This window comes from Delphinapterus leucas, chromosome 2 (genome assembly GCF_059928025.1).
Source record: "Delphinapterus leucas isolate spDelLeu-1000000601 "Yukka" chromosome 2, BTC_Dleu_Yukka2, whole genome shotgun sequence".
Taxonomy (NCBI): domain Eukaryota; kingdom Metazoa; phylum Chordata; class Mammalia; order Artiodactyla; family Monodontidae; genus Delphinapterus; species Delphinapterus leucas.
Genome location: NC_143130.1, coordinates 179,744,310 through 179,758,103, shown reverse-complemented (window position 1 = coordinate 179,758,103; position 13,794 = coordinate 179,744,310). Strand labels below are relative to the sequence as shown.

Sequence of the window (13,794 nt, the reverse complement as noted above, 5' to 3'; positions counted from 1 at the left end):
CCAGGAGGAGAGCAGAATGCGGTTCAGGCCTCAGACCAGGACGAGGGGTCTGATGTGTGTGTGGTGTGTGGTATAGTGGTGTAGTGGGCTGTGTGTGTGCGTGTGCGTGTGCGTGTGCGTGTCCGGCTTAGCCAAGGCGCCCCGAAGACCCTCTCCGGGCGAGAAGGCCCCGCCCACCTGGGCGGAGCCTGCGCCGGGAGCCCCGGAGGCTGCGTCCGATTGGAAGAGCGCGCCTGGAGCCGCGGCCGCGGGGCGGACTCAGACTCTGTCAGGTTAGAGCCCCAGCCACCGTAGGTCCCCGCCCCGTGGCCCTGCACAAGTGGCGAACACCTGCCTCACGAGGTCCCCGCGGGGATGAGCAGAGGCTTCTGTGTACCGAGCACTGGCCGCGTCCTGGGCATGTGGACCCCTCCCCCAGCGCTGAACCGCCGACCCCGGGGCGGTGACCCGGCACCTCGGCACCCGTGGCAGCAGCGGGGGGCCTGTGTGGGAGTGAACGCAGCTCCCCAGCTGCCGAGCCCCCCCCCCCCCGAGGTTCGTCTGCCTGGGGGTCTGCTGTGCGTTTCCTGAGGTGGAGGCGGCGGTGGGGTGCGCGTTAGGCGCCACTCGGTGCTGGGCGCGGAGGACCCCGCGGCGGACACACCCCCTCAGGGCCCGCCCAGCAGAGCAAAACACGGGAAGCAGATCGCTGTGTTCCTGTCAAGTTCTCTTCTCACCTTGATAAAAAATATTACTATTTTAATGCCCCTGAGGACCGAACGGAACCACGGTTGGTTCGCAGCCAGGGTTTGTGGAAACAGGCTTCCCTTGGAACTGTGGGGGCGGGACACGAGGCTTCGTCCCGACTGTCCCCACCCCCGCACGAAGGGGACACAGGGGTTGTGGGGTGGCGGGCTGCCTTCAGGCGTAGTGGGAGGGGTAGGAGTTCACCTGGGGCTGGTGGAGGTGGGAAATGAGCCTGGGGGGTGAAACCATGCACCTCAGGTTGGGACTCGAACACACGCGCCCAGGACTCCAACGCAGCCAAAACCCGCAGTCTTCCAACTGAGATCACACACCTGGTTTCAGGACTTAATCGAGCTCAGGTGCTTGACATCTCATTGCAGAAAGAATTCAGTGAGAGGCAAGGTGATAGGTAAGAAGTGGATTTATTTAGAGAGAAACACGCTTCACAGAGTGTGGGCCATCTCAGAAAGTGAGAAAGGCACCAGAGTACGGGGTCGCCAGTTTTTATAGTGGTGGGTAATTTCATAGGCTAATGAGTGGGAGGAGTATTCCAGCTATTTTAGGAAGGGGCGGGGATTTCCAGGAATTGGACCACCGCCCACTTTTTGATCCTTCTGGTCAGTTCAGTCTTGGAACCGTCATGGCCCCCGTGGGCGTGTCATTTAGCTTGCTGATGTGAGCATATACTGAGGCTCAAGGTCTAGTCGGAAAAAGTCGACTTGCCCACCATCTTGGACCCATTTGGTTCTAATCAGTTTGTGTCGTGTCCTCGGGCTATGTCATTCTTTCAAAGGTTGTGCCCTGCCTCCTTCCCTCCTGTTTCAGGGAGAGAAGGCCCAAACCCGCAGGGGTTTAACAACCCCCTGCCCCCTGAAGGGAGCCACTGAGAGGGTCCCACTGGGGCAGTGGGCAGGTATGATTTCCACATCAGAAACACCCCTTTGGCCGAAAAGAGTTTGATGGAGACGAGAGGTGAGGGTGGTTCCTGTTGCGGTGGGGCAGGGGGAGAAAAGGGATGGGGTAGGCAGCAGTCAGGGATGGTGGGCAGAGAAGGGGAGAGGCCGGGCCATGCCTGACGCCTGCCTGGAGTGCTGGATGAAAGGCTGGGTGGGGGGCGGGCGCAGCCTGGTCAGAGGCAGGGGAGTCCTGAAATGTGGCCCTTCGGGGACCACGTGGCCAAGCAGGACGTCAGCACTGGACCCACTAGCTCCTGCTTGCTAAGTATGCCGGGGGCTCTGTGGGCACCAGACAGCCTCACTTGAACCCCAGCGCCCAGCACTGGGCAGAAGCCTGGGGGCCATCCCAGGTCCTTCCTTCTCAAGCCCCACCCCTTAAAAGCACATTCCAAATGGGACCCCTTCCCTGCATCCACCACCTACACCTCAGTCCCCCTAAGGGGCCTCCTTCCCCCACTCTTGCCACACGCCAGCCAGCCTCCCCATGGTGGCCACTGGGCATTGGAAAACACACATCTGGTCTCTCTACCCGCCCAGAATAAAATGCAGGCTCCTGGCCCACAAACCCAAACCTGACGTCACCTCCCTCCGTTCTCCCCTGCTGAGCCCCCAGGGCTGCCCCCAGAGCTGCCCTCAGCTCATTCCTTTCTCACCTGTTCTCCCTCCTCCTTCACGTACCCCTCCTCGGGAGCCCCAGAAGATGCCTCCTCAGTATTCAAGTCCCATCTCAAATGTCACCTTCTCCTGGCAAAAGCAGGTATCTCTGTCACATTAATCTGGTTTACTGCATTTGTTGTATATGCTTACCAGCATTTGAAGAGTTATTTTATTTGCTTGCGTTCTTGTTTATCATCTTCTCCCTGACCAGACTATAAGCTCCGTGAGAACAGGGACCACGTTTTTCTTACTCAAGGTTGTGTTGCCGGGGCCTGGACCCGTGCTGGGCACACTGGAGAAAGCCAGTGAACACTTATCACCTAAATGAGCCCACTGGCCCCGGGGGAGATAGGTACGTCTCCAGACCTAAGGTAGCAGGATGTGACGAGTAAGCCAGGTCTAAGCAGTCTGGAGGAAGGTGGTAGAGGTGAGTTCTCCTGGGGGGAATCTGGAAAAACCTTGAAGAAGAGGAAGGATTTGAATTGTGACAGGAGCAGGTAGCACTTCTTGAGGAAATTGCAGAAGCATTTCTGTAGGCATAGGGTCCTGGACGAGGGGAGGGCCCAGCCTCTGGATGGCTGGGGTATAAGATCCAGGTGTGCGGGAATTCCCTGGCAGTCCAGTGGCTAGGACTCGGCGCTTTCACTGCCGGGGCCCAAGTCCGATCCCTAGTTGGGGAACTAAGATCCCACAAGCTGAGTGGCCAAAAAAAAAAAAAAAAAAATTCCAGATGTGGGGTGCTGGGAGCATAGGAGATTAACCTGAAAAGGTAGAAGGTAGACTGGGCCAGGCTATGAAGTGTCTTGTTAGGGACTGAATTGTGTCCCCCCAAGATTCATATGTTGAAGTCCTAACCCCTAACACACCTCTGAATGTGACTGTATTTGGAGATAGGGCCTTTAAAGAGGTAATCAAGATTCAATGGAGGGCTTCCCTGGTGACGCAGTGGTTAAGAATCCGCCTACCAACAATGCAGGGGACACGGGTTCGATCCCTGGTCCAGAAGATCCCACATGCTGCAAAGCAACTAAGCCTGTGTGCCACAACTACTGAGCCTGTGCTTTAAAGTCCGTGAGCCACAACTACTGAAGCCCGCATGCCTAGAGCCCGTACTCCGCAAGAAGAGTAGCCACTGCAATGAGAAGCCTGCACCCTGCAACAGAGAGTAGCCCCCACTCGCCGCAACTAGAGAAGCCTGTGCACAGCAACAAAGACCCAACGCAGCCAAAAAAAAAAAAAAAAAATAAGATTCAATGGAGGCCATATGGATAGGCCCTAATCCAGTAGACTGATATCCTTATAAAAACAGGGTGAGACACCAGGGATGCGTGCACTAGAGAAAAGACCATGTGAAGAGCTGGCGAGAGGGCAGCCATCTGCAAGCCAAGGAGAGAGGCCTCAGAAGAACCCAACCTTGCCAACACCTTGAGCTACGACTTCCAGCCTCCAGAACTGTGAGAAAATAAATTTCTGTTGTTTAAGCCGCTCATGCTGTGATCTTTTGTTATGGCAGCCCTAGCAAACTAATACAGGTCTTAAGATTGAAATTTTTAAATTTTAAATAGTACTTTATTCACCTGGTTCAAAAATCAAACAGGACAAGTAATAGTGACCAGGTGATCAGGTCAACCACAACAGTGAAATGGCAGGTTGATAGTATGCACCTTTGATATGATGTGATGAAAATGGCATTTTACCTCTGTGACATTCCTCCCCAAATCCCATAAACTCAATCTAATCATGAGGAAAATAGCAGCTAAATCTCAAGTGAGAAATATTCTACAAAGTACCTAATCAGTATTCCTCATTAATTGTCAAGGTCATAAAAAATAAGGAAGGTCTGGGGAAGTGTCACAGCCAAGAGGAGCCGAAGGTGACATCACTAAAAGTAATGTGGTGTTATGGATGGGATCCTGGAACAAAGGACATTGGGTAAAACTAAGGGAATTTACCCAATGAATAAAGTATTGACTTAGTTAATAAAAATGTATCAATATTGGTTCATTAGTTTTAATGAATGTACCACACTAATGTAAGATGTTAATAGTAGGAAAAATAGGGTGGAGGCTGGCGGAAGGAATATGGAAACTCTGTACTATCTTTGCAAGTCTTCTGTAAATCTAAAACTGCTATAAAGTTTACTTTTAAAAAGCAATAGTGAAAATTTGGGACTTCCCTGGTGATCCAGTGGGTAAGACTCTGCGCTCCCAATGCAGGGGGCCCGGGGTTCGATCCCTGGTTGGGGAACTAGATTCCACATGCAAGCCGCAACCAAGGAGTCCGCATGCCTCAAATAAAAGACCCCGCATGCCACAACTAAGACCAGGCGCAGCCAAAATAAATATAAAATAAATAATAAATAAATAAATATTAAAAAAAAATAATAGTGAAAATTCTTACTCTGATTTCTGTCCCTAATCCACCCAGTTCCCATTCCCATCTGCAATCATTACTTTATTAGTGTTCCTGATCATTCAAGAATTCCTTTATGCAAATATGAATCTATACTGATTTTCTCCCCAAATGGGTTTTTTATTTGCTTTAAAGAGTAATCATTTTTTTAAATATAAAATAGTTCAAACATACAAAGTAGAGAGAAAAGGACAATGTATCCCATGTACCCATCACACAGATTCAACAATTACCAAGAATTGGCCGAGCATGCATAAGCTATCCCACCTGCCTCGCTCTCCTTTGCTGAACTGTTTTGCTAGTATTCCTCTCTGAACAACCCAGACATCTTCTTAGACCACCCTAAAAACCACATCCCAGCATCAACAGTGACTCCTGAAGGGCCTCTTGTGAACTTTAATCTGGGTGATGTGGAGACACAGAGGGCTTTGCAGGGTCGGGGTGTTTGTGTGTGACCTAATTATGTCCATGTGTGGGATGGTCCAGGCGTGGAGGTCAGAGAAGGGAGGCCAATTATGTACGACCTTGGTCTGGGTACCAGGTGATGGGGCCTGATGCTTGGAGCTTGCAGAAGGATGGAGAGGAGTGGCAGCAGCTGGAGAGCCTCTGTGGCGGGCTGGTGACCAGCCTGGCTTCAGATGGATGCCTGCCTGGAGGACAGAGAGCACCTTGGTGTGAGAGCAGGGCAGCTGCCACTGTCTGTGCCCACAGGTCCTACAGGCAAGAGTGGGAATCCAATGGCCAAGCCTCCCCTTCTCAGGAGAGTGAGCTCATTTTGACCACCTCATCCCAGGTGGCGATTCTCTGCCGTGCCCTGGCAAAGCCTGTCCCTTGCCTGGCTTAGTGGGCCGGTACCCACTCCTTCACGACTCATGACCATAGCGTGTCAGGGCTGAAAGACCCTCAGAGATCACGGAATCTAACCCCTTCCTGGTTAGGGATGGGGAAACTGACACCCAGAGAAGAGGTGCAAGTTGCTTAGGGCCACACAGGGAGTCAGAAGTAGAGCTGGAATTGGAACCCAGGTCTCTGACTTTCAACCTAGGATCTCCCATTACCTAGAGCTTCCTCTTCTCTCCAAACCCTGATCCCAGAAGAGATGTGTCATTAGCCATCGAGGCCCAGTGTGTATAAATTTTAAAATCCCTGCATAATCCCTCTCTCAGGGGATTACCTGGGATACATGTATATACTAAGCCTGCTTGCTAACGATAGCATAACTACAGAAAACTACTATTTATGGAGCAGCTCCCATGGGCCACAAACTGTGCTAAATCTCCCTAAATATGAGGCAGGTGTTATGATTCCTGTAATTTCCCATTATAGAGATGGGCAAATTGAGATACAGAGAGAAGATGTAGCTTGTCTAAGATCATACTGTGAGGGTGTGGCCAAGGCAGTGTCTGTCTAACTGGAAAGTCCTACACTCTCAACCACTAACCCCCTTGGCCAAGAGGAGTATGGTGTTGCTCTCTGGCCTCCTCCCTCTTTGTCCCTCAGCCCCACCCAGCAGCCTCAGGCCCCTCAAAGGAGCAGACAGGCTAGGGATGGACTCTGACCACCACCTGCTGTCATCTCTAAGTAGCTGAGCCCTTCCCAAGGTGGGTTTGGGGCCATAAACAGACCCCTATGCTCCGGATGCTCAAGGAAGTTTTAGAGCTGCCTGTGGAGTGCATCAGTTACCATCTCATCTCTCTCAGGGTTCCAGTGAGTGGTACAGTGTGGAGGGCACAGAAAGGATGCCTGCCCATTGGCCGGCCTTCACTGAGAGTCTGCTCAGCCCCTGCCCTGGCCTCTGTTACTCGGGCGCTCAGACCTGAGTGGGTGGCGTCACGGGAGAGAGGGCTGTAAAGAGAGACCCGGACCCTGGAGAGAAGGACTGGGCGCTGCCCGGAGACGTCTGAGCATCGAAGGATGCTGGTACAGGTGCGCACAGGCATTCTAGGCCGGGGGTATCGCCTGTGTGAAGGGCCAAGGCTGAAGAGCGGTCACGTGCCCGGGAAGGTCGGCTGGCCGTAGGGAAAGGGCAGCGGGAGTCGCAGAACACGCGGGGAGGTAGTGGTGTCGGGGAACAGGTGCCCAGGGACCGAGCGCCACGCCGGCTCGTGGGTTCATCTTGAGCAATGCGGAGCCGGGTCACTTGCATGGTTTGGGGCGCACCTACACCCTTCCAATTCGGCCCCTGGCCTGCAGCCCCACCGGGCGCCGGGAGCCGGGGGTCAGGACGCGGTCAAAGGCGGGCGCGCGCGCCATCGCCACGGGATGCGCCCCGCCCCCTCTGGCCTCCCTGAGTTGGGGTTCGAGTCTCGGCCCTACCGTGACCCGCTGCGGTGCCCCGGCCGGACCCTTCCTTCTTTGGACCTCGGTTTTCCCATGCCCGACGTCTCCGAGGGTCCGGGATCTTGGCCCCGCACGGCCTGGAGCCCACAGGCCGTCACGCCGGGCGGGGCAGCGGTCCAGCTTCCGCAGCACTCCCGCCCCTCCCCCGCCCGCCCGCGGGAGCGCGGACGCGCTCGTACCTGGCCGCGGCCGGGAGCGAGGTTGGGCGGGCGGGGCAGGGATGCCCCACCCCCGGACCCGCCCCCAGCACAGTCGGGCCAATCGGAGGGGGCGGCTGGCCCCGTGTGGGGCGACGCGCTGGGGGCAGGGCCTGCGGGGGCTGAGGAGAGTCCGCGGGCGGGCGGCGGGAGGCGGTCGGGCGGAGGTGGTGGCGACGACGACCGGTCCTGAGACAGCGACGCAGCGAGCCGGCGGCCACGACAGGGCCGGCCAGGCTCCGCAGCCCGCTGCAGCCGCCGCCTCGCCGTGAGGGCCCGAGAGCGCGGCGGCGGGCGCGCGGCCTGTGAAGGCGGCCGGAGCGGCGGGCGCGGCGCGGCGCGACGCCGAGCGTCCTGTCAGGCGGCGGAGGGCGCCGCGGATCCGTGCCGCGATGATGCCGGTGGGTGCGGGCGGCGGCGGTTTCCTCCGCGGGTGGCTGGCCAAGCCTCCTTCCTCCCGCGACTCCCGACCCTCGGTGCCCGCGCGAGCCCGGCGGGCCGGGCGGGCGGGGAAGGAAGTGGCCTGGCGGGCGCGCCCGGCCCCGGCGCCCCCCGGGCGGGCAGGTGGGGCGGCGCCGGCTGTCAGCGAGGGCTGAGCCGGCGTCCGGGGGTCCTTGGTCCGGGGGTCGCTTCGGGGTCCGGGTGCGGGGGCCGGCGTGGTCGGGGGTAGGTCCGGGCGGGGGTCCCGGGCCGGCGCCCCCTCCCTTGGCCGCGGCGCGGCCCTTCCTGCCGAGCCTCCCCGGCCGCATTGCCCGGGAGGGGAAGCCGGAGGTGAAATTGGAGCCGGTCGGTTTTCCCCGTGCGTCCCGGCGGGGGGTCGGACGGGGAGGCAGGGGTGTCGTTTGGCGCTCGCCCCGTTTCGGGGTCTCGAGGCGCCTCTGCCCCCCGCCTGAAATGGGCCGGTGTCGTATTTGGTGTCGGCAGTGTGGGCACCCCCGTGTGGTGTTCCCACGCTGGAAACCCACATTTCTCCGTAGCCCTTTCCTGATTCTGGAATCCTGTTGTATTATATTTAGGAATTTACTTTACATTCCTCACTTAGGAATGGATTTAGAGAGCCGTTTTAGGAACTCCCTTTCACCGTGCCTTCGAGATTTGTACATTTTGCGTTAACTGGCCTGTTGTCAGTGTGCTTTGAAGGTTGAACTAGGTTCATTTGTGGTGGTGCCGCCTTTGTCCTGCCCTCAAGGATGCGTTGTACTAGGAAGAAGACAGTGCTCATTAAATTTGCCATTCTCCTACCTGACCTTTTCCTTTACCTGTAATCTAAATAGCAGTGGGTGCTGAATTATAATTTTTTCATCTGGCTTTTTGTGAAGTAAATGTCATGACTTGTGAAAAAAATGAAGGGCTGGTGGTACCCTGTTGGATGTATTGGTTTTCTGAGTGCCTGTATATTAAGTAAAATTCTCAAACACATTTATAGTAAAGTAACAACAAAATCGTTCTTTTAGCCTACAATTTCTGCATTGAAAATCACATTTCAGAAGGAAAGTACCGTTTCTCTGCATTTTCTGCTTGAATACTGTTATTCTGCTATGCCTGCACCCAAGGACATTTAGATCAGAATTTTTTTTCCCTGATCTTTCAAGTCATTTCCTGCCTCTTGATAATCTCTTCTCCCCTTTTTGAACTGATTCCAACACACCGTGTTTGCAGAGTCTTAAGGTTTGACCTAGTTGATCCTTAGATCCTTCTTTGGCATCAGAGCTTGTTGTATTTTTAAACGTTTGGTTTTAAATGAGTGATTGTCTTGTAATGGAAGGAGAACTGGATGAGCCTCAGAAGAACCAGAATCAAGTACTGGTTCTGCTACTTTTTAGCAATGTGACCTTGAACAAGTCAAGGTCTCCAAGCCTGGAATTACCTCTATAAAGCAGGGATAAAAACATACCAATATCTGAGGGCTGTCCTGAGGATCAAAAAGGATGATGTGTCCAATAGTGCTTGTCAAACAGAATGCCCTGCAAATATTTATTATGGTTAATATGGCTCTGAATTGTCAATTTCTAATTTTAACCTCTGCAAGATAAGGCGTTTGGAAACAGTTCCCTCCCTATTTCTCACTGGCTAGATTTGGAAAAGGCACTACGGTGTTTTGGAATTTTGAAACCACTTTTAGTTAAATCCTGTAACAGTCGATACCATAGTAATATTGAAGGATATCTATAAAATTTTGACTGGTTTCATTATTGTATGATGTTTCATTTTAAATACCCTGTTAAGAGATTTGGCTTACATTTTCCATATGGTACATTCAGACATTTTACTTCTATTCCTCACATAGTTAGAATTTCTAGTCTGAACCTTACCAGGTTTCCTTTTTACGACGTTTGCTTAGCTGGCAACTGGGAAATTTCTTTATGATACTCATAATAATCAAATGTTGTTTTTAAAAAACAGGCCTACTAACTATTTAGAACACACTGCTTTTATTTTTAAATGCCTTCTAGAAACAGATGGTATTTCTCTTAGTCCCTCTTTTGTGGTCTTTGTATTTCCTTCTTGTTCCCTAAAAGTACGACTTTTAGGATTGAGTCCTTCCTCTATAAATGTAGTTGGCGTTGGTTGTAAATTTAATAGAAGTTTTAAGAACACGCCATTCTCACTTGATACTATCTTAAACTATGTATCCAAGGTATAAATGAGATTTTTTCTTTATTATATATTTGGTGTTCATTATCATCGTCATGAATCATCAGAGGAGGGCTAGATCGCATTTTGCATAGTTTGCATAGAGTAGCACTACCCAATAGGAATGTAATGAGTGACACAAATGGGACTTAAGTTTTTCTAGTAATTGGTATTATTATTTTTTTTTTTTTTTGCGGTACGCGGGCCTCTCACTGCTGAGGCCTCTCCCGTTGCGGAGCACAGGCTCCGGACGCGCAGGCTCAGCGGCCATGGCTCACGGGCCCAGCGGCTCCGCGGCATGTGGGATCTTCCCAGACCGGGGCAGGAACCCGCGTCTCCTGCATCGGCAGGCGGACTCTCAACCACTGCGCCACCAGGGAAGCCCTTGGTATTATTTTTAATAGTATCTTTTATTAACTCAGTATATCAAAAATATTATCATTTTAACATGTAATCAGTATGAAAAATTTACTAATGGATATTTTACTTTTTTTTGGTACTCAGTCATTGAAAGCCAGTGTGAATCCAGTAAAGTTTTACATATATAGCACACCTCATTTCAGATTAGGACATTTCATGTGCTCAGTAGCTACATGTAGCCGGTTACTCTATTGAACAACACAGGTTTAGAGTATATTCTACTTATTTGAGAGTCTGTAATAACTTTTAATTGATCAGATGGCTTACTGCAGCACCCAGTCTCTCAGCCGTTGGAAATAAGTATCTGGCTGTGTTCTCATCTGACACAATAATGTCTTTGTAGAAATGTTCAATTTGCCTGTTACACAAAGTTTCATGATTGTCTACTTTTAAACAAAGCTGTAACTTGGAATTTTCCCTTATTAAAATATTATGGCATTTTAGTATTTGTGGTCATTCACCTTTTTTCAGTGGGTGACATTTTAAAACTGTTTTCCCAAGGAAAAAAGAGGGCTATACTTTAAAGATTACTTGTTGGCTGGTCCCTAAAGTCTAGACCTGAAATCATTTAGGCCATACCTAAACAGATTTGATAGAAATAAGAATTTTTTTAAAAAATAAATTTATTTATTTATTTTTGGCTGCGTTGGGTCTTTGTTGCTGCCCGCGAGCTTTCTCTAGTTGAGGCGAGCGGGAGCTACTCTTCATTATGGTGTGCAGGCTTCTCATTGCGGTGGCTTCTCACCGCATGCGGAGCATGGGCTCTAGGTGCTCAGGCTTCAGTAGTTGTGGCATGTGGGCTCAGTAGTTGTGGCTCACGGGCTCTAGAACACAGGCTCAATAGTTGTGGCGCACGGGCTTAGTTGCTCTGCGGCATGTGGGATGTTCCCGGACCAGGGCTCAAACCCGTGTCCCCTGCGTTGGCAGGCGGATTCTTAACCAGTGTGCCACCAGGGAAGTCCTGCTTAATCATTAAGTCATTTGATAGGCTTGAATTTACAGGCTAACTCGGTAAACAAAACACTGAGGACTGGAGAAGATTTATTTTTTTTAACTGGTTTCTTTAAGACAAAATTACGAACATAATATTACCATTTAAAATAATAAAACTATTTCTAGCCTTTGGAGTGCCCAAAAAATTCACAAAAGGAAAAGCAGAGCTTCGCTCATACAAAGATGTGTATATAAAGGATTTTATTGGGCTTCCCCGGTGGCGCAGTGGTTGAGAGTCCGCCTGCCGATGCAGGGGACGCGGGTTCGTGCCCCGGTCCGGGAAGATCCCACATGCCGCGGAGCGGCTGGGCCCGTGAGCCATGGCCGCTGAGCCTGCGCGTCTGGAGCCTGTGCTCCGCAAGGGGAGAGGCCACAACAGTGAGAGGCCCACGTACCGCAAAAAAAAAAAAAAAAAAAGATTTTATTAGTACATTTTATTGAAATAAAGACTAGTCTATAGGGATAACTCTTCTGAAGACTACAGTATTAAGTACAGCAACAAAGTTTTTTTTTTTTAGCGGCACTTGGACCTCTCACTGTTGTGGCCTCTCCCGTTATGGAGCACAGGCTCCAGACGCGCAGGCTCAGCGGCCATGGCTCACGGGCCCAGCCGCTCCGCGGCATGTGGGATCTTCCCGGACCGGGGCACGAACCCGCGTCCCCTGCATCGGCAGGCGGACTCCCAACCACTGCGCCACCGGGGAAGCCCGACAACTCTGTTTTAAATGTAAATGTGTTAAATGTCTCTTTTTTTTCTCAGCATCCTACTTTGAAAAGTTTATGCTAGCATATATGCCTAAGAGTTACTTAGAATTTTTAGCATGATAGAAACTTAAAATATCACCAGGTTACTGTATTGAAGTTATATAACTGGTTGTCAACATGCATTTTTGTGTGTTTGCACAGATGGGCAGTAGCTTCCCAGCAAAAGTTTGGTGGGATTTTGATGCCTTGAAGTGCTGTTGCCATAGTTATTTCACAAACTATGGTTCTAGGGCTGAACAGAGGAATGGTGGTAATCAGGTTCTATTGTGACACTTTCTTGGCTCGATTGCTTTGTTTTATTTCACTGCAAAGATAGCCGTATGACTGTTGTTCACACTAATTGGTAAGCAAAAGCTGCTGTTACTAGATTTTGTAAAATAAAAATCTTTGCATGGTGACATCATACAGAACAATAAAAGACTGGAAAATGAGGTAGTTTTGATTAAAATTAATAAGAGACATTCGAAATGTTAGTGTCTAATTCAGAACAGGGTCTTGCTAGGAGTATTGTTAAGTGTGTCTAGAGAAAATGTTAACTGAAGTTTTGGCAGCATCATGATTTATAACATATGTTGTGATTGCAGTCATAGTAAGTCAAGCAAATGCAAAGGCCCTGTGGTAGGAGTGTGCCCAACATTCTGGAGAAACAAAAGGAGGCCTTTGTGGCTGGAGCAGAGTAGGTGGGGGGGCGGGGCGCGAGAGTGGAGGAGATGAGGTCAGGAAGGTAATGGTGGTGAGCGGATGAGTTAGGATCTTAAAGGGCCTTTTAAGGGCCTTATAGAGGACGTGGAGAGAAATTTCTTTTGGAAGAAATGAAACACAGTGGTTTACTTATTGTATCATAAGTAGCTCTGAATAGCAGGCATTGCCCAGGTGACTTCACTGTAGCAGAGTATGGGCCCTGGTGTCAGTTGGCTGAAGTGTGGATTCTGGCATCACCATTTATTGGCTCTCTGACCCTGGGTAAAGTTACTTGATTCCTCAGTTCTTTGTCTTTAAACTGAGGATAATAATAATAGTAACCTTAGGGTTGTTAGGAGGATCAGATGGATTATTACAGCAAAAGGTGCCTGTTGTGTAGTAAATGCAAATGTTAGTTATATGTAATAAGTTTCATTTCCTCTGGAAAGCTTTCCCATCTTTGCCTTGGCCAAATACACCAGTAGAGGCCTTCAACCTGGTATGCCTTTTTTTTTTTAAAATATAATTCACATACCATAAAATTTACCTTTTAAGGTGTACAATTTAGTGGTTTTCAGTGTATTTACAAGATTGTACAACCTTTGCCACTATTTGATTCCAGAACATTTTGCCTGGTCTACCTTTGCAATACTTGTAGTGCAGTCTTAAACATTTGTTTGTGTGACTGGTAAATGTCTTTCTTGTCCTAGACTGTAATTTTCATGGCAGCAGGAGCTGTCTCTTTTTATTTGCTATTTACCACCAGTGCCTGTCCCAGTGACTGTCCCCAGTGACTGGCCACATAGTTGGTGTTTGGTGACGATTTTTTGAATGAAAGAAGGTATGATGTGGAAAGTAGTGTCAGACCCCATTGTGAAGAGGTGTGTGTGTGTTCTAATGGGGTTTGCACTTGATCCTGTGGGTGATCAGAAACCACCAAACGTTTTTAAAAAGTGGAATGATGCAGTCAGATTTGTATGGTAGAGGGAGAATTCTGGAGCCAAGGCCGGGGG

General features: G+C 50.5%; 1 protein-coding gene across 4 annotated transcripts in view; it reads left to right on the top strand.

Moving 5' to 3' along the window:
- The first annotated feature begins 7,407 nt into the window (after positions 1-7,407).
- PPP1R13B (protein phosphatase 1 regulatory subunit 13B) overlaps positions 7,408-13,794 on the top strand; it is an 84,535-nt gene continuing 78,148 nt past the window's right edge. For 3 of the 4 annotated variants that reach the window (XM_089908244.1, XM_022575967.3, XM_089908243.1), the window contains exon 1: positions 7,409-7,689. In XM_089908244.1, coding sequence (XP_089764370.1) covers positions 7,681-7,689 — 9 coding nt within the window. In that variant the 5' untranslated portion in view covers positions 7,409-7,680. Of the gene's footprint in view, positions 7,690-13,794 lie in introns of all 4 variants that reach the window. The other variant, XM_089908242.1, reaches the window with a different exon arrangement.